Source organism: Erpetoichthys calabaricus, chromosome 1 (assembly GCF_900747795.2).
Source record: "Erpetoichthys calabaricus chromosome 1, fErpCal1.3, whole genome shotgun sequence".
NCBI classification, from domain to species: domain Eukaryota; kingdom Metazoa; phylum Chordata; class Cladistia; order Polypteriformes; family Polypteridae; genus Erpetoichthys; species Erpetoichthys calabaricus.
In genome coordinates this window covers 330207609-330228521 of record NC_041394.2, presented here as the reverse complement: position 1 = coordinate 330228521, position 20913 = coordinate 330207609, and the positions used below count along the sequence as shown (strand labels likewise).

The 20913-nt window shown below is 40.7% G+C and overlaps 1 protein-coding gene across 4 annotated transcripts; it reads right to left on the bottom strand.

The window, feature by feature from the left end:
• Nucleotides 1–2053: 2053 nt before the first annotated feature.
• LOC114666800 (gastrula zinc finger protein XlCGF7.1-like) lies at nt 2054–19445 on the bottom strand. 4 transcript variants are annotated; one of them, XR_007934891.1, is made up of 5 exons: nt 19308–19445; nt 18412–18575; nt 18190–18321; nt 17579–17688; nt 2054–5959 (listed from the first exon to the last, which is right to left on the bottom strand). XR_007934891.1 is itself a non-coding variant. In XM_028821822.2 (5 exons), exons 4-5 carry the CDS (start codon nt 17610–17612, stop codon nt 2337–2339), a joined length of 687 nt encoding a protein of 228 aa, XP_028677655.1. In that variant the 5' UTR covers nt 17613–17691; nt 18190–18321; nt 18412–18575; nt 19308–19445; the 3' UTR covers nt 2054–2336. The 4 variants fall into 4 exon arrangements, 2 of the variants coding, with proteins under 2 accessions (XP_028677655.1, XP_028677649.1); XM_028821822.2 differs by having other exon boundaries at nt 2054–2989; nt 17579–17691; XM_028821816.2 differs by having other exon boundaries at nt 2054–2989.
• Nucleotides 19446–20913: the final 1468 nt, after the last annotated feature.

Sequence of the window (20913 nt, the reverse complement as noted above, 5' to 3'; positions counted from 1 at the left end):
ATCAAAAATTGCAATGAGTCTTCCCACCCCACATTTGGACAACCAGCATCATGAAATCTGTTCTCTGTGTGAGCTCCTTGTGGCTGTGGTCTCAGACACCATTACAGAGAGAATCCTGTGCACTGCTGGCGAGCGAGTTCAGTCAAACAGGCTTGAGCTTCTGAAATGAAGACTTGCCTCCATCCCTCGCTTGCTTGTTTTGCACTGATAATCCGGGCAGTCTTTTCATCAGGTTATGGTTGGACTCACTTCTCTTTCTCATTTCTTAATCTTGAATTGGACTCCTGCCTAAAACCCACACTTTCAAATGTTGATTTGATGTGAAGTGGAAAGATCGCCAGTGAGAGGGGGGAGATGAGGGGTTTTAATGCAGCCACATTTGATTTGACTAGTGTGTGTCAGAAGGCAATGCTAAAGAAACTGGAAATCATCTCAACTGATGACAGACATCCATTACATGTAGAACTAAACTTCAGTAAATCAGGAAGGATAGTTACTTTGAAAACCCACACAAATCGCTCCAGAAACTCCTTTCTTCCTAGTGCCATACGACTTTTCAATAAGAAATATCGGAGATAAGGTTTTTATATATATCCTGTAACCTTTTTTTTTTTTTTTTGTTGTTGATATAAATATGTTTTATCTAATTGCCTTACCTTAACCTTTCTTATTTCTATTTGTCCATTTTATTTCATTCTGTCTGTTACCTGTTATTAGATGCAACTGAGAAGGCAAATTTCATTTCATGTTTTCCTGTGTAAACATGACTAAATAAAGAAACCTAACCTAAACCTAACCTAACATTGGAGAGTTTTTGGCTCTAAACTGCCCATTTCAGATCCTGCCATAACATCTCAATGGGGTTCAAGTCATGACTCCGGCTAGGCTAATCTAAATTCCTAATTTCATTTTTTTTTTCAGCCATTCAGAGGTGGATTTGCTCTTATGCTTCGGATTGTTGTCCTGCTGCATAACCCAATTGTTCTTGAGCTTCAGATCATGGACTAATGACTGGACATTATCCTTCAGTATTTTCTGATCGGCAGCCAAATTCTTGCTTCCCTCAATTACGGTAAGTCAGCCAGGCTCTGAAACGGCACACCCTCGCTGCACCACCACCATGTTTGACTGTGGGCTTAAAGTTCTTATTGTGAAAATTTGGGTTAGCTTTATGCAAGATGTAACCGGTCCAGAAAGTGCCACGTTTGACACCTCAGTTTGCCCAGTGTCTTTCTAGGGATGGAGCCTTGGACACTGACGTTTAACTTTGCAGAGGGAGGCCTGCCGTCCATTAAACGTTTGCCTGGGTTTTTCTGTGACTTCCTAGACGCGCTTTCTATGCAGTAAATTTGCCAGGCTGGCAACTCCTGGGCAGATTTACCACCATCCTCCATTTGGAGCTGATGGCTCTCACAGCAGTTTTAGGGATTGCTTTAGTACTCGGGTGTTGTACTGAGTTAGCCATTATGGATGTAGTGAGAAGTCAAGTAAAATGACACCTTTTATTGGCTAACTAAAAAGATTACAATATGTAAGCTTTCGAGGCAACTCAGGCCCCTTCTTCAGGCAAGATGTAATCAATTACAATTACAATTACAGAGATGCCTTGAAAGCTTGCATATTGTAATCTTTATGGATTGCTTTGTAACCCTTTCCTGACTGATATAGAGTCAGGTCCAGAAGTATTTGGACAGTGACACAATTTTCATAATGTTGGCTCAGTACCCTACTACAATGGACTTGAAATGAAGCAATCATTATGTGACTGAAGTGTAGACTGTCACCTTTAATTTAAGGGGTTTACCAAATATATTGTATGAGCTGTTTAGGAAATACATCTATTTTTATACATGGTCCCCCTATTTTCAGGAGCTCTACTTTTGTAAGTTGTTTTGGATATAAGCATCTGCTATGCAAATAAATGTAATTTGGACATCAGCCTTACTTTTCTGGATTCCGATTTTGTGGGAGTCCTCATGGCATATCCTTTATTTCTTGTATACAATTTATTTTTGTATAGCTCAAAATCACACAAGATGTGACAGCCCCCCAGCCTTCACTCTCTAAAAAGACAAGGAAAAATTCCCCAAAATAAAAATACTTGTAGAGAAAAAAAAAAATGGAAGAAACCTTGGGCAAGAGATCTTCACAGACAGACCCCTTTCCAGGTAGGTTGGGCATGCAGTAGGTATCAAAGAGAAGAAGGTAAATACAATGCAATACACAGAACAGAACACAAGTAATCCTCAGTACAATATAATAGTGCAATAGAAATATTACAAGAACAGAGCAGAATTCAACAGTAGATGATATCACATAATACGATTTGGATTTGTTCAGAGTCCTGGGGCCTCATGCATAACGCCAATGTGAATTCTTTTGTGCACGTCAAGATTGTTTCTATGTAAGAATTCTTTACCACAGTCTGAACAGCTATACAGCCTCTCCCCGGTGTGGATTCTTGTATGTTTCTGAAAATTGCTACTGCAAGAGAATCGTTTCCCACACCCTGAGCAGCAATATGGCTTCTCTCCAGTGTGAATTCTTCTATGCTTCTGAAGATTGCTCCTGCAAGAGAAATGTTTGCCACATTCAAGACAGAAATATGGCTTCTCTCCAGTGTGAATTCTTTCGTGGGCCTTTAAATGGCTACTTTTGGACCACTGTTTTTCACATTCAGAACAACGGAAAGGTTTCCGTCTTGTATGATTTCTCTTTTGCTTTGTGTCAGGTTTTTGTTCAGAAGTTTTTCTCTGCTCCTGGCAAACATACAAAGCTACTGGATTTGCCTTGTGCGCCAGAGGTTGAGTAGTGCTAGCATCTACCCTTTTTAATTTCCCACAAGGCAGATAAATATATGGCAATGAGGTCGGCAATAACATTTCTGATTTGAATTTGACTTGTTTCATGTTGTCATTTTGCAGTGGTCTACAGTGCAGAGAGGCCCGAGGAAATGATGATGAGGAGAAGGTGCTGCTTTCTTGTAAATCTGCAGAAATACATAAATGCACAATTTCACATAAGAAGTACAGAAGACATCATAATTTAGTGTACAATAGTTTATTCCTGTTAGAATGAAGCTAGCATACAATAACAAGACAACCCTAGTAGTTTAATTTAATCTCTGGTTAAATAAAAATAAATTCAATTAATTATGAAGGGTTAAAAAAGTTGCAGCTGTCAGACCCCATCCCCACCCGAATACTTTGTTTCAGTAAAGGGTCACAGTGTGTGTGGAGTTTGCATGTCCCGTGGTCTCGTGGTTCTCTTCTTCAGTTTGAAAGACAGGCACATTGGGCTACCTGGTGACTATAAACTCATCTGCCATGACAGGGCTTGGAGATGTATTGGTGCTCTGTGCCTGATGTCACTGAGATAGATCGGTGACTTTGAAATGGAAATTGCTGATAGATGAATGGACGCTGGCTCAAACAACATAGATTACGTCAAAGGGATAAACAAATAGAGGAATCAAGATGTATAGGAAAAGTCACTTAAAATGAATTTGACTTTGCTTTCTATACTATAACCTCTGACTACAAGAGAGTTCAATTCACTTTCTTGCAAAATGCACTTCAATATATGTTGCAGATTATGCTATTATATAATATACAGACTCAAGAATAGAGAAAAGAACATATCAGAAAAACACCCAGGTGCATGCTGAAAAAAAGAAAGTGCACTTATAACATCCTGAACAACTGGCAATTCAAAAATTGTTTAAAAATAACAATATCAAGGAAGGATAAAATAAAACTACAAAAATCAAATAGCAGCCTGCTATGTCTCTTCTGCTGGATCTAACAGTACTTTGTAGAGCGGGCAGACACCCCACGTATTGTGCACTTCTACTGTGCTATACAGGACGCCTGTAGCCCTTTACCTCACACACTGCTGTGTAATTCTGACCATTTTACGCTGCCGTTGCTATCCACTTATAAGCAAAAGTGGAAAAAGAACACCCATACACTCATGGTCTGCTGAGAGAGTTGAAACATTACAAGACTGCGTGTTTGGGCTGACTGGGATGTGTTGGAAAACGCTTGTGAAATCATTCACAAGGCCGCAGACACTCAGTATGTTTGCATGTGCTGTACTAACTCGGTTATTCACAGAAACCTGACTTCTAGGCGCGAAACAACGTGTGGCTACGGCAGTAACTTACGCGTGTCCAGTCCATGGCGTTTCACATTTATCCACTCTGTTGTTGTGTAAATCAAATGACGGTTATTTTCCACGTTATATATTTCCACAGTTACACAATGAAACATAAGACACACACGGTAAGAAAACTGTGTGTTTCCACTGCCCTGTTAATCCACGCACCCCTTCTTAAAGAAACAATACCCCATTAATACTGTATCATTATCTGCCTCTCTTAATGCATAAACTAATCTTGAACTATGAAATAAATTTAACATATCTTCAAATTAACAAAACATAAAAAAGCTTATACAAAACTAGGCTCCCACATACCATCCATCCATCCATTTTCCAACCCACTGAATCCGAACACAGGGTCACGGGGGTCTGCTGGAGCCAATCCCAGCCAACACAGGGCACAAGGCAGGAACCAATCCCGGGCAGGGTGCCAACCCACCGCAGGACACACACAAACACACCCACACACCAAGCACACACTAGGGCCAATTTAGAATCGCCAATCCACCTAACCTGCATGTCTTTGGACTGTGGGAGGAAACCGGAGCGCCCGGAGGAAACCCACGCAGACACGGGGAGAACATGCAAACTCCACGCAGGGAGGGCCCGGGAAGCGAACCCGGGTCCCCAGGTCTCCCAACTGCAAGGCAGCAGCGCTACCCATTGCGCCACCGTGCAGCCCCCCCACATACCATGTAAACCCTTATTCTGTTTAGAGCAGAGGTCTCTAAGTTCAGTCCTGGAAGGCCGCAGTGGCTGTAGGTTTTCATTCTAACCCTTTTCTTAATCAGTGACCTGTTTTTGCTGCTAATTAACTTCTTTTGAATTCATTTTAATTTACTTGTTTTTGTAAGATTTGCTCATCTGAATTGCTTCATCTCTTTCCTTAAATGGCACCCAAACCGAAATGAAATGTGAGGTGAGTGAGCCGACAGAAGATAACTCAGTCAGGGCCTCAAACTCCAACCAGTTGCTTAATCAGGCGCCGAGTCTTGTCGTTTATTAAACCCATTCTTTAATTCTATGGCTGCTCTCATTGTGCAACAGCAGACATTTCTGAAATTGTTGTTTTCCTCTATTGTGTGATGGACACCAGTTGTTTTGGCTCATTTTGTATCTCCTTATTGTATGGCTGCTAATTAAAGGAAAAGAAACAATTAAGGGGGCTGAGTCTTCAAGAGCAAGTCAAGTACAGTTAATGCAAAAGAAGTTAATTAGCAGTAAAAACAGGTCACTAATTAAGAAAAGGGTTCGAATGAAAACCTGCAGCCACGGTGGTCCTCCTGGACTGGAGTTTGAGACCACTGGTTTAGAGAAATGGGGCGAACAGACAGGAGTAACCTGATTATGTGGCCATGAAAACTTAATCGGGATACAATTTGCAGTCCACTTATGTCCGTTGCACTCTCTCTTTCACCTGCGCATGTGTTAGCTTTGCACAAACTCTCAGCAGCCATAGGTAGATGTGTCCACAAGATCAGCTTCCTGAGGCAAATGCTTGGACGATTGTATTATGAAATTATCTGTTTCAATATTTCAGAAATCGCTAAACTTATGTTGATCAGCTGAAAGTACAGTGCTAAACTGAACACCACAATCTAGCAGCATTAAAAGTAAAATGCGTTACATAATTGGGTTACTTTTTAAAGTAACGAGTAACCTAACATAATACTTATCTTATTGATGTACAGATACTGGCATTACTGTTTTCCCAGTAGCACTGAGTGTAAGGCATGGGCTCAATCACACAGTCGAGCAGAAAACAAAAGTGTGCTGCATGCAATCCAATAACAGAAACCTGTAAATAAAGAAGCCATTTAGTCTTAATCTGATCTCAGCTCTGATCGAGAGGCTGAAGTTGGCTACTTACTCAGAATTTCCATTTCCCCTTAAATTCTGTTGTATTTTGTGATGAATGTTATTTACTTAGCAGCACATGAAGGATTCCTTACATATTTATAAAACACAAGAGAATGACCACAGGCTCCTTGCTTGTTTTCTGGTTCTGGTATGATGTTTAAAGGGTTAGGACACTCCACCCAACGGTGATATTTTATTTAAATGTTTCTTACCCCATGTAGTTTGTAGGGGTGGCCAAAAAAAAATTTTAATCTGTTTTTGTGGAGAAAGGACATCATAACGTTCCTCACAGAACAAAACACTATGGTGTCCAATGCTGGACAACAGCAAACAATGCAAAAAACGTCCATGAGTGGAAAAAAAAAATTCTCCCTTAATTTCTTTCTTTCTTAATTTCTCCTTTCCTTTAATTTTTCCTTTCTTCCTTTAATTTCTCCCTTAATTTGTGTCACATAACTTACATATGTGACATCCCATTTGTATGGTGAAGATATGCAAAATGTGTGTGTGTGTTCCCCCTCATTCATTGGTCAAGAATGCTGTCTTCAATTCAAAATGACTAACCTTTAAAGGTAATGAAACAGCAGTGCCTTGGTGTGCTACAAATATCCTGGTTCTCAATACTATGAAGACAGTGGAATTGGCAAATTGCTCTAGCAAACAGGTGTTACAATCTCTTCCTCTAGTAAATAATGATTTTATAGCCAATAAGGTGGAATTCTTCAAATTTCTGTGCTCAAGCACTCTCAGCTGTGACATTAACACCACCTCCATCTCTAAGAAGGCTCGGCAGCAGAAGTATTTTCAGGTCAAGTCAAGTTGGGGAGCATGCACTGGTACAGCACATTGCCGCCCCCACTACATGATGAAACAGCTCGGGATCCCGGTTGGCACCCCCCCAGGCAGACATGCGGTCCAGTCCCACCCTCCAGAAATTACCCTCTATCTGCCACAGCCAGGTGTTATGTGGGCAACCCCTTGGCCTGGTCCAGCCACTTTGGTCCTCAGCAATGAGAATCCTTTGAGCTGGATCACCCTCGGGGAATCGCGCCACGTGGCCGTAGTGCTGTAATGGACGCTCCCTCACAATGCAGGTAATGTGCCTCATTCGGGACTCCATGAGCAACCGCTCATTCGACACAAAGTCAAACCAACGGTACCCAAGGATTTTCCAGAGAGACACAGTACCAAAGGAGTCCAGTCTTCATCTCAGGTCACTAGATAGCGTCCATGTCTTGCAACCATATAGCAAGACAGGAGGCACCAGGACTCTAAAGACCTACACCTTCGTCCTTTTGCATGGATATCGGAAGCACCACACACCCCTTTCCAGCAACCACATGACCCTCCATGCTCTCCCAATCTATCTACTGACTTCATAGGAAGAGTCATCAGAGACATGAATGTAACTACCAAGCTAAGTAAACATCTCGACAAGGTCGACACACCTTCCACAGACAGACACACTGATGATAGCTGTGCCCAAGAGGTCATTAAAGGCCTGGATCTTGGTTTTTCTCCAGGACACTCACAAGCCCAGACACACAGACTCCTCACTCAGTCTCTTGAGCACCCCGATCAGAGCCTCCATTGACTCCGCGAAGATCACAGCATCGTCAGCAAAGTCAAAATCCGTGAATCTTTCTTCACCAACAGATGCCCCCTGACCCTGTCGAACACCCAGTCCATACAAGCATTGAACAGAGTAGGAGCAAGAAAACACCCCTATATAAAATAAAACGTCTGTCTTTCTGTCCATCCACTTTTCACGCGAGAACAACTTAATGGATTTAGATTGGATTGTTTTCTATTATTTGCTTGAACATTCCGGTTCATTTTGCGACTTCTCTCATAATGCTAAATAATGCTAATATACGGTTACAGCACTGATTTAGTCACACCAATCCAAGAGACAGGTTGTGGGCTGAAGGGAGGGGGAAGCGGGACCTCAAGAGTAGGGAGCCAGGCAGGGCCCTCCTCTCTCACGCACCAGCCTCCATTTGATTTGCTCTACCTCTCGCCATGTGTTGGAGTGTACCCTGCCTCTGCTTAGCTAGCGATACCTGTTTGTTCAACAGACATTATCATCTACAGATTGTTAAGGAGTAACGTTTGACGGTTTTGAGAGAGAGAGAGAGCACAGCTACATGTGTTTTAGAGGGTAGCTGCTGATTGGCAGAGATATCACGGCCACATGCTCTTCTCACCACACGGGGGACGCTCTGCTCTGTTCAGAGCTGAACACGATCAGCTACAGTGGCAACGTTTGACATTGGAATGTACCCACCTTCTGCTTGGCCAGAATTACATTTCTTTTATTGATTTTTAAAGTTTGTCCCGTTTCACTACTATGTGGGTGGAGCCACGAGGGACAGCTAGTGTATATATATATATATATATACACATACACACACACACTACAGGGGGCTGTGCCCCCTGCTCGCTCCGCTCGCCAACCCCCCGGCAGGCGCTATGCACCAGCCACCTCACGTCTCTGCCACTCGCGTATGGGTAAGCGGATGTACAACTTAAACAGATTGGAATATCCAGAGCCAAAGTAGCCGGTGGCATTGTTCTCAAGAATCGATGAATTTCTGGCCACTGTGGATTGCAAGTCATTGTAAGAAGTAAATCTGGCCGACCGATAGTTCTGGATATTGGCGTTGCTTGATGATATAACTGTTGCAATGCTCTTGGACTACCTTGATATGATGATGGTAATATTACTGCTTTACCTATTTTGAATTTGTCTGAACTATTGATATTTGAATTTTGTTCATGATCAATGAGACCTTGCATATGTTCCCTTCTAAGTTTTGCTTGATTCGATTTAATAAAGAAGAGATGACTAGCTTTGACTTTTAGGCACGCATGAATGATGTAATGTTATGATAGATGTTGAGATGACAAAACTGTGTTAAATACATTGGAACGTATTGCTAATTTTGACCCGAAATATTGTGTGTGTTATGTATTTATCCGAATTTGTGTGTTTCATATTATATGACCATTCTGTTTCACCATCAGGGAAAAGCAAAGGCGATAAACACGAATTTCAACTCTGTCTTTGGTATCTGCATCTTTCGAAACTATTATCTCTGACAATTAGTCACATGTGGGTTTATTATAAATGAGACCGTGATCTTTCGGATTCATATAGAAATCTAAGAAAACGTCTTTGTCTGTGTTTTGCAGATAAATTTTGTGTAAGGTGCAATACTTTTGGACGTATGGATTTGTATCCATTATTGGCTGTAGAATTTCTAATACGTTCGATCGTTTAACTCTTTTGATTCTAAGTTGCATCAATTCTCCGTGATCATAAATATAAACCTGACTGAATTGTGGTTTCTTCCAAATGAAACTTGTAGTAGCTTTAATTGTTGCGGGGCCGCAGATTCTCATAGCATATGGTTCAGAATCGTGTAAATCTACATTTTGAGCATTGAATGATGTGAATGTCAAAAAATGATTGTAGATTCAGATATTTTGCCTGTAGTGTTTGTGGATTTCACTTTCACCAAACAACAAATCTTTTAATTCTTGCAGATATGCCTCTTCATTGAGAAGAAACACTACTTTTCCCTGATGGCAACACAAATTAGAAGATCTACAAGTTTTAACTTAAACTTTAAAGCTGAACAATATCTACATACTGTACTTCTGTCATATCACCTATGTCCATATATTCAATCTCTTTTTGCTGTTCCGTTATTTCACTGAGTAATAATTTCCGCATGTTAGCGCGAATGTGATCTTTACTATCAGTTTTTTGAGACGTTCGGATTTTAGCATTTCCATTATCTCTAACCTGCTCTGCATGTGTATCGCGCCAACGTTTTTGAACCTCTTTATGACATTCTACTTTGTCTTCTACTCTTTGTCTTTTATTTCCAACCCCGCTTGGACCTGCTAGGTTTTCAGTTCCACTTGGTCCGGGCTGACTATTACTTTCCTTATTTTCCAAATTTGCAATTAGATTATTATTGTTCTTTTTTAAATTCTTTTCTCTCCAACATTTTTGGGCCTCTTTTCGACGCGCTGCCCTTTCTTCTTCGCTTAGTTGTTGAATTGTCATCTAGCATGTATAAAATTATTCTCCAGAAAAGGACTACAATGAAGGAAACAAATAGATTGTATGTCTAAAAATACTGTCCAGAAAAGCTTCTTTAAAGGATGAAACCGAGGACTTTTCATAAATGTCTTAAAATGAGGAAAACGTAAACATTTATAAGAGCTGAGAGTGCAGGAATTGTGTCTGACAAAAGCATTCACACGAATAAGAGGTCCGTGGGTGTGGGCCGTTAACCTGAAATGGTTGAGAGGAGGACGGGACTTGAGAAAATCTCTTGGAAAAAGTCTCATCTCGTCTCAAGATTTTCTTTTATAGTAGATCTGTGATGCCCTAATCATAGGCTTATTTTGCCTAATAGTTAAGCTAGCCCTGATTGAGGAAGACACTGTTACACAGTATGGGTGATCTGGCTTGGATCTTGTGATAACATCTGCTAGATGGTAAGCATTCAAACAGCCTATGTGCTAGGTTTGAGGGGTCAGCCACAATGGTGGACACCATGTGAAGACTGTGTGTGCTGTAGGTGTCTTGTATGGAGGGGAGAGATACTCCAATGATGTCCACAGATGCCTTAACAATTCTCTGCAGTAACTAATGACTCACAGGACTACAGTTCCAATACAACAATTTATTTATTGTATAGCTCAAAATCACACAAGAAGGTCCACAATGGGCTTTGACAGGCCCTGTTTTTCAACAGCACCCCTGCCTTGACTACCTAAGAAGACAAGGAAAAAATACCCTTGTAGGGGTAAAAAATGGAAGAAATGCAATTCAGAGTGACCCCTGGGCATGTAATGTTTGTCAAAAATGGGGTAAATACAATACATAAAAGAGAACACAAGAAATCTTCTTCACAGATCTAGATGGCCAATCTAACATGGCCACCTAAGAATACAATACAATAGTACAAGTACAGAGCGAAATATAAAAATAGATTATTTCACTCCCTAAATACAGAACTAATACTACCCCGTGATGTAGCTAGTCCGCACTCTCTCTAGAACACCTCTGTAAAACATGGTGAAGATGGAGGGTGGGGGACTAAAGGAACTAAAGCCACTGTTGTGCTTTCTTGATGATAGATCAGTAGTTGAGGCTCCAGGTGAAGTTCTCAGTGACATGCATGCAGAGTAACTTGATATGGGCAATGTTGGAGCTATTTATGTGGAGTGGACATTCTTAATAAACACTGACTCACTACAAACCCAATGGTGACAGCCCCCCTTTACCCCCAAAAGCCCATTTGTTGAGATGAAATGTGTAGCAGTGCTCCTTCTATACGATATGCAGCATATTGCCTTTGAGTCGCTGTGGCTTGGGTACGATATTTTCACCTCCAGCTAGAGCAACAAAAAAAGCTAGAGTCACAGCAGGGCACTAAAACACATCTTGCAGATACAATTACATCCTTCACAAGGAATCTGAAGGTCTTGGACAACAAGTGATAGATAGATAGATAGATAGATAGATAGATAGATAGATAGATAGATAGATAGATACTTTATTAATCCCTAATGGGAAATTCACATTCTTCAGCAGCAGCATACTGATACAATAAATAATATTAAATTAAAGAATGATAATAATACAGGTGAAAAAACAGACAATAACTATGTATAATGTTAAATATTAACGTTTAGAGGGGAATGTTGACTCATTTGAGAGCTTGAAATGACTTACTGACCTCAATAATCTGCACCGTGATTCCATGTGAGAAAGTAAAAATATTTTCAGAACTTTTTTTCAGTGAAGGATACTCTACAATATGGCTATATCAGTAACTGTTTCAGTACAATGCTACATGCTGATCTGAGCCCTGTAGAACAGAACAGGAACAGTTGCTACTGAAGTGATTGACCTCTGCTTCAACAACAAAGCCCCAGTTCAAGTCCAAGACCTTGTGTGCATTTCAGGTTTGAGTGGTGAAAGAGTGTCCACAGCTAGACCAGAGAGCCCTGGCCATGCTCCTACCTTTTGCCACATCCCATCTGTGCGATGTAGGGATTTTCTGTGGAACGACAATGTTATGCTACATAGTGTTAAATTGTTTGAGAATGCATTGTTGGATACATTATTCCAGTCTTTGTCAACCACTGGGTCGTGACAAAGGCTGGTATTTCTGGGTCATGACAAAGCAGTTTCAACTACTGAGATGCTGCAACACCAGGCCCACCGAAGAGATTGACAACACTGTACAATATTTTTCCCCAATTTTTTAACTATGCTTGCTTCACCAAGGGTGAACCCCCAAGCCCTTTAACCTTCCGTTATTTAGTTGCCTGTGTGTCATCAATGTACTTAAAAGGGTAAAACTGGGCCCAGAGGGGATACAGGTTGAGTAACGCTGTATTATACAATAAGTGGCTTTGAGGGAGGCATTTGAGAGCAACCAAAGTACTAGGGTGTTGTACCGTGTTAGCCATTATGGATTTAGTGAGAAGTTACGTGTTACGTGAAGAAGGTGACCGAGTTGCCTCGAAAGCTTGCATATTGTAATCTTTCTAGTTAGCCAATAAACGGTGTCATTTTGTTTAACTTCTCACTACAGAGCAACCAAAGAAAATTCTTCCTCTGTCCAGTAGATGGCAGTACTGCACGTGTTACACTCGTAGATATTTATGGTTACGCTTAAACTCCACTGGAAGAAGAAAAAAAAGTCAATCAGAGCGACATAAACGCAAGAGACTCTGTCACTGTGACACGGACCTCCGCTGCTCTGCTCCACTGATCAAAATGCACAGATCTTTGGCGCAAATAATTGACGTCACAAGCGGAAAATGGGTTGTCAAAATAAAAGTTTTACATATGCTGTAATTAATGCCTCTCCATGAAATAACAAATAGGTATTTTCTGAAATAAAAGTACTTCTCTCTACTCCGTTATTAGACTAATATCCAGAAAAATAGTTCCCTATGCCATTATTTTTTAATGATTTCATTAATACTATAAAAATTCAAAACTTAGAAAGCAATGAAAAATATAACAAAGTAAATAACAACAGATTTAACAATTTCTTGGGTTTAACAGATTTATAGCTTGACCTGTTTTAATGAATGGTTATTTTATCATTAAATTTACATTTGAGATTGTGATGTTTTGCAAGAAAAACGAGCAGATTTCTTTAAGCACATCTTTAAAGAGCAGAGAAAATCATTTAAGATAAAATCCCTAAAAAAAACTGTTTGCATAAAGTGCTTTGAGCGTGGCAAATGTGCTATATAAATAAAAATATTACTACTGTATTATTAAAGGTACATTCATAAAATAGAAGTAGAGAAGATTGTGGTTAAAATGCACAAAAAAAAAAAAAACGCAGTTCCAATGTTTTCCTTCATTATACAAAACCAGTAACGGCGGACTGCACAATAACGTGCAGTGAATACACTTGACTTCTAGTTTTCATCCTCTTTCTTTCTCTGTACGTTTACCATTTGTTTGCTCAGAGGTTGATGCGCTTGCTGCTTCCTGAGCAGCTCTTCTTTTCTCCACCCTAGCGGCCCATTTCTTCTATTCTTTCATCGGCATCTTCTTGTGTTAAAACTGATTAATAAGTCAAGAATGATTTAAGATATAAAGAGGTAGGAGAAGTAACAGTGAAGGTGGTAGGGATGACAACGGCGCCCGTACACATGTGCCGCACAGCCGCCCTGCTGGCCACTGCCAGGAGCTGATTCTATCCATCCATTCATTATCCAACCTGCTATATCCTAACACTGGGTCACGGGGTCTGCTGGAGCCAATCCCAGCCAACACAGGGTGCAAGGCAGGAAACAAACCCCGAGCAGGTGCCAGCCCACCGCAGGGCACACATACACCAAGCACACAATAGGGACAATTTAGGATTGCCAATCCACCTAACCTACATGCCTTTGGACTGTGGGAGGAAACCGGAGCGCCCAGAGGAAACCTACGCAGACACGGGAAGAACATGCAAACTCCACGCAGGGAGGACCCTGGAAGCAAACCCCAAGCGGACAGTAGACGTCATGTAGTATATGTGTACCAAACTTCAGGTCACTGTGGTGGGCTGGCGCCCCGCCTGGGATTTATTCCTGCCTTGCACCCTGTGTTGGCTGGGATTGGCTCCAGCAGACCCCCGTGACCCTGTGTTAGGATATAGTGGGTTGGAAAATGGCTGACTGATTTCAGGTCAATAGGTCAAACGGTTTGCGAGCTACAGGCGATTTAAAATCTTGGACAGACAAACAGACAGCCACGGTAGTGTATTATTTAAGAAGATAACTTTTTGAAAGGATAATATTTATGAATTAGCTTAAGTCATACTTGTCTTTCTTTATAAAGGTAAATATTTATAATATTTCTTTGATAAACACCAAACATTTGTTCATTCTGTACTTGCAAGAAAACCTCTCCAATTAGCCAGGATGTAAGGAATAATCACTAAATTACACTGAAAGAAGGCGCTAATCTTTCTGTTTTTAACGGATGAATTTATCAACTGTATCATATAAAAAGCTGTTAAGGGGAAAATGGTTTAGGACATCAGAATCTTATGAACTAGTAAAACTTCAGACTAGTTATACAGCTGTGTCATTGAGCTTAAAAACTGAATGACTAATAGTAAATATATTTGTATTAAGTAGTATGGATCAAGATTCATTTTGTATACTGTATCTTGGTTATTCACAGATGACGAAAAAAAATTGAAAGAGAAATTTTATTTCAACATAAGTGACCAAGAGTTAAACATTTATAAAATTTGGAAAGTACTGGTATTATTACACTTGCCAAGCAGTGATAATTTAAGTGTCCCAATTTTAGAAATAGGATAGGGGAAGAAATTCCACTGAAAAATTGGACTAGATGGAAATTACCTGATCCAAATAATTTTGAAAGTGTTGTTCAACATGAGAAATTCAAAAATAAGACCACTACACTCACTTAAATGTATTCAGACAGATTTACTAATATAATAACTGTTGTTCTTTCATTTATATTTTTTTAGCATTTTGACATTTTTCATAACTAAATTATCAACATACAATGACAGGGGGCAGTTTAGCAAGTCTTAAAATGCCATTTACTTTGGTAAGCAGAATTTGGATTCCTAATGTCAAATCTGTTGAGAGGCACAAGGTCATCCATCATTTTTTTCTTTTATACTGTATTAATTCCTGAGGGGAATGTATTTTCTATAACAGAATGAAAATTCAAAGAACATCAAGTGTTACTGCCATGTGAAATGGCAGTTTGAGTAATTTTACTTCATTTGAATTGTGATCAGCAGATAATCTGCCACTTTACAGACAGTGATCTAGGTTCGATAACTGTGCCTGTTTGTTATCTGTATAAAGTTTGCATGTCTCCCCTACGCATTGTACTTTCCCCTTACAGTCCCTCGAGATGTGCAGGTTAAGTAAATCAGCTGTTCCACACTGACCCCTGTTTGAGTGTTGGTGTGTGGCAGAGTGACCCCTCTGATGGACTGATCCCCTGTTCAGAATTGTTTCCTGTCTTATGTCCAGTGCTGAAAGGAAAGGCTCAGGCTTTTGTGACTCTGAACTGGACTGAGCACATTTGACTATGTATGTATATTCATAGGAGAATGATTTTATCACAAATGAGGTGACTCAGTCTTTAATGGGTAATAGTTCATAATTAATTGATATTCTTGTGTATATAGGATACCCTGGAGTAACATTCTACGAAGTTTAATGATATAACTTACTATCCATTACAGAAAAAAGGAAGATTGTCTATTTATAGTGTCACTGATTGGTGACTATCTGTTCATCAACAAACTTCTTTTTGCCTCTTCATCTCTTCCCACTTCTATGTCGTGTCTATGTACCTGCTGATGCCTTTCCATCCATCCCAGTCCAGCACCTCCTGACCCATCTGACCCTTTTCCTTCAAAACTAAGCCAACAAGGGGCAAACCCAGCTGGCACTGGTAACCCAGTCCAGGTAAATAGAGAGGGTTAACATCAAGGAGGGCATCCTGCTGTAAAACTTGAGCCTAAACCTTTAATGTTGGAATCAACAATACAGGTCTGTAATTTGTATTAGTGACAAATGCAGCGAAAAGCACAGCAGCAACTTGAAATGGACATGAGAAAATTGGACAACTCTGTCTAATTACACAGTTTGGCTTAAATCTTGGAGGTCTGCCATTTTAAAGCACTACTCCACTATAAAGCTTAAAGTATTCTATGTCAGGAAATATGGCCCACTTCCATTTATTTTTATTGTAATTATTGCCATTCACTAAAACCTGTCCATGTTGCATGAATGTTTATTTTTCAAGCTTACTTTTACAAATATCTGGCTATAAACAAGAGTGGTATCTACAAATTTAGTAATTTTTATGTAAACGTTGTAAAAGGCGCTTTATAGCGCCCGACCCGGCACAGACTCAGGCAGAGGCACGTACTTAAATAAAGACTCTTTATTATTTCTTCAGCCGTGGGGCACGCCTTCCCCGTGTCCCACAGGCCCAACACAGTCCCAAAAGCACTTCTTGAATATATCACAACTAACACACACACACACACACACACTCTCACACACACACACACACACACACACACACACACACACACACACACACACACACACACACACACACACACACACTCTCTCACTCTCTCTCTCTCTCTCTCTCTCTCTCTCTCTCTCTCTCTCTCTCTCTCTCTCTACCTCAGCACCACCACTCCTCCCGACTGGCTCTCTCGAGTGGTGGTGGCTGGCCTTTGTTATACCCCACCCGGAGGCGTACCAGGTGCTTGATTACCTGGTCCTAATTGACCCTCCGGGTGGGGCTGACGAGTCGACCAGCTTTGCTGGAAAGTCCATGCAGCTCCCCCTGGCGGCCATCCAAGCCCCCAAGCAGGCTTCCCATGGAGCCTTGTGCCAGGTTGGGGAATCATCGTCCACCAGGGAGGCTGCCACCAAGCATCCCGGGGGAGGTACTGAGCTGCCCATGGTGGCTCCCCAGGAATAGATGCAGCAGGGGCGTCCCTGCCGGGCATGGGACCCAGCTGTCCTTCACAACGTACTTGAGTCTGAAATTAATTGGAATAAATCACTCTAAAAGGTTCTTGATGTGTAATGCTATTGAAGCATTAAAAAAACGTAGTGAGTGACAAAAGAAACAGATCAGAACTGCTTTATCAGAAAAGCCACAAAATTCTTTGGAGCAGTGCTTAGGGGTTAAAACAGATTCCAGTGTTATTTTTTTCTTAGTGTAAAGTGCATAATCAGATAGCAGTGTACAGTAAACTATTTCACAAACATCTGTGCATTATAAACACACAAAATCAAGAACCATTTTGAACAAATCAATGCAATCGTTTGAAAAAAGAGAACATTTAACACCACCACACTATCTGCAAGTAAAATGAGTTGTCGTGAAATATCTGAAAAAGCAATTCTGACAGTATTTGCATATTTACAATAAGGAAGATGGGCCAAGTGAGAGGGCCGCAGTCACTGAACCGCCAGAGTGCAGGTCACTCACCTTTACTTGGACTCCTTTTCAGAATATTTATCATCACTGTTGCTCAGGACTTGGGCATGAAGACACAATCTCTTTTTATCATGCAGTTCAGACAGGCACTTGTTCATGTCCTACTGATATTGAAAATTAAATATAAACAGAGAATCTTATGTCTTCACCCTTCTCCCACATTTCAAAGACTCCCTCAGCTCTCTCTAAATCCATATTTACAAACAATGGCTCCCGCACAGTGCCTTTCAGTTCATCAGCAGTATCTACTAACCACAGACAGGCTGCTACAAGTTTTCGGATAACTAGATATCCTGTAAGATGGGTAATAAAACATGTAATAAATCTGTATTAAGTCAACTTTATGCCCACTACACATAAAATAAGACTTGTTTGCAGAGACAAGATGGGCACCTTTTACTTTTTATTAATATTTACTTGTCCATCTTACTACCCTCAAAAAACACCTCCTGTTAACAGGTGGCTCAATGCAAAGATTACTTAGTGAAATTATGATTCTCATATATTTTTTAAATTTCATAAAATTTACATTAATTCAAGTTCCAGAAAGACCTTCTTCCAAAACAGTTGTATGATAATTGACACAATGCTATTGCACTGACCTGAAACTTGTCACACTTGTCATAGTCGTGTTCTTTTAAAACATAACACTGATGTTCTTGTCTTTGTACACAAGTAGCAATGATAGGGAGATTATTGTCTGTGATCCAGACTGCGTAAACATATTTGAAAAGCTTTAAAAAAAAAAAGAAAATAACAGTCAGTACCACTACATATGTAAGCTGACATATTTTCTAAATTAAGGTAAAATAACTTCTACTTACTTGTGTGTAATACTGATTTTTAGTGCCCCTCAAAATGTAGTTGTGCCCATGAAAAGTTTCAGGTACTTGCCCACGGGATACAACGGACACTGGTAAAGACAGCACCGTTTTCTGCACAGGGTCACAGTTAGAGTTCGTTCAATTTTTATGACAGAATTGTACATCTGAAAATAAAATGCACAAGTCTGATTGAACATCATATTGAGCTTTGGCAACACTACTACTACTACTTGGGGCTGTTTGACGCCCAGTTTGCAATTGCAAAAAAAAAAAAGAAGGTTAATATAAGTTTTAAATGTCAAGACGTAAGGCAGAAATATATATATATATAGTATTTATAAAGAAAATGTATTTAACCGAAACTATATTATTAAAGGGCGGCACGGTGGCCCAGCTGCCTCGCAGTTAGGAGACCTGGGTTCACTTCTCGGGTCCTCCCTGCGTGGAGTTTGCATGTTCTCTCCATGTCTGCCTGGGTTTCCTCCGGGTGCTCCGGTTTCCTCCCACAGTCGAAACACATGCAGGTTAGGTGCATTGGCGATTCTAAATTGTCCCTAGTGTGTGCTTCGTGTGTATGTGCCCTGTGGTGGGCTGGCGCCCTGCCCGGGGGTTGTTTCCTGCCTCGCGCCCTTTGTTGGCTGAGATTGGCTCCGGCGGATCCCCGTGACCCTGTAGTTAGGATATAGCGGGTTGAATAATGGATGGAAGGATATATTATTAAAGTATAAACGAAAACTGCAGAACTACACAGTATTTAGCGTTACTAGAATCAATTAAGTTAGCTTAATAACGTTTAGGTGCCTTCGCATTACAATTACACCAAGAAAAGTACATTTCTATTAAGGATGTTGTCCGCTAAAACCTTGACTTTTGCACAGGTTAAAAAGGCACTTAACTGTTTATTTTTATCCTGTTCTTCCGTATGCTTCTCCATGCACGAAGTTTGATTCCTCGTGTTTTTCTAAGCCCAAATGTAAAACGTACATACTTTCTAGATAAAATATGAGAATTTACGAGGGCTTCACTCTGTTGGGGGCGTGTGTCGAAAGCCGCACTCTCATTGGCTGTCCAGCGGCTCGCCACTACTTAACCATGTGACATAAAACTGCACTCTGATTTGTTGTCGTGCGGACAGCCACGGCCTATAACATGTGACATTAAAGACGCAATATGATTGGCAGCGCTGCGGCCGGCCCTTCAAACCGTGAGACATAAAGATGCAATCAGATTGGTTATCAGGTGGAGCGACGTAAACGGAAGCTGGGATACTCCACGTGTATGTACGGCAGCAAATTTTTTTTACCCATTTATTCGTAGTGTAACTTAAGTTACTACATCAGCTAAACGTCACTCTGTTTTCCTTACAGTAATTTTCCAAATCATACAAGGAGTGTCGCAGCATTGTTCAATGATGCTTCGTTTTCTTTGTCCAGGCCTTGTTGTTGTTGTTTAAATGGAAAACCGTCTATTTCCGTCTCTGATACAGACTTTCCCGTAAGAAAACCGAAGCTTGATTCAGTGTCGTTATTAATTTTGCTGGGACTATAGAAGAACCCCCTGTCTCCACAAATTAAGTAAAATGAATGGAATATAGAAGAAACCCCGGTCTCCACAAACTAAGTAAAGTGCCCCCATCTAGCCAGAGCTACAACGGTGTCAGTTAGCGGCTGCGTTGGCAGCTTGTGGGGAAGAAAGGACGAGGCAGCCAAGCGGGAAGACTTGAAGAAATACCATGGCAAAGGTATACAGGTTTGCTTCTGATAGAAACGGGCTTCCCAATATTTCACATCTTGTAACCCCCCCAGATATTTGGTGAACGTCTCATCCAGAAAGAGCGCAGCCGACATGCTCCCACGGCAGCAATGTTGAACAGGCAGTTTAAGTGTCTGCTTGGTGTCGTCGACGTGACCGAAGAAGCCGGTTTTGAACGTTAAAAGGTACATAATTATTTACTGAATGAAAGCGAGAAGGGGGGGGGGAATGGTGGCGCCATTCCACAGTTCACAGGGCACTGAGAGCGATGTGTGCCTTTTTTCTGTTTTTGTATGAGAAAAGCGACTATTTCTCCCCACTTCTTAATCTCTATTAACCGCAACGAACAGTATATCAGTTGTGGAGCTTTTCGGTTTAAAGGGGTATTTTTGTGTTTTGAGGGATTATATATGATTCACAGCTAGTCCAGATCATGCACTGTTCTCACTAACCCCTAGTGTTTTTTATACATGATATACAGTGATGGAATAGGTTTAATTCTAAGTCGGGCACACCTAATGAAGGCTGTACAGCCGAAACGTTACCTCTTTTACGGTATTTCCCTTGCAGCGTGAGAATTAACCTATGACGTTTTTTAAATTTAATTTTAATATCGAAGTGGGGGAGAAGCAACTGTTTGTACAATGCAGGATTGGACTGCATATGAGTGATATAAAGTGGTGTGCGTGGGGAATCAAACTTGTGTAGTAACTTTATTTATCAGAAAAAATACAGTTTTGTTTTAAGAAC

Excerpts from the sequence above, each read along its gene's own strand:
- LOC114666800 (XM_028821822.2), bottom strand. The coding sequence starts at position 17,612 with ATGATAAATATTCTGAAAAGGAGTCCAAGTAAAG. Across the intron at positions 2,990-17,578 it reads GAAAAGGAGTCCAAGTAAAG|ATTTACAAGAAAGCAGCACC; the intron begins GTGAGTGACCTG and ends GTATTTCTGCAG.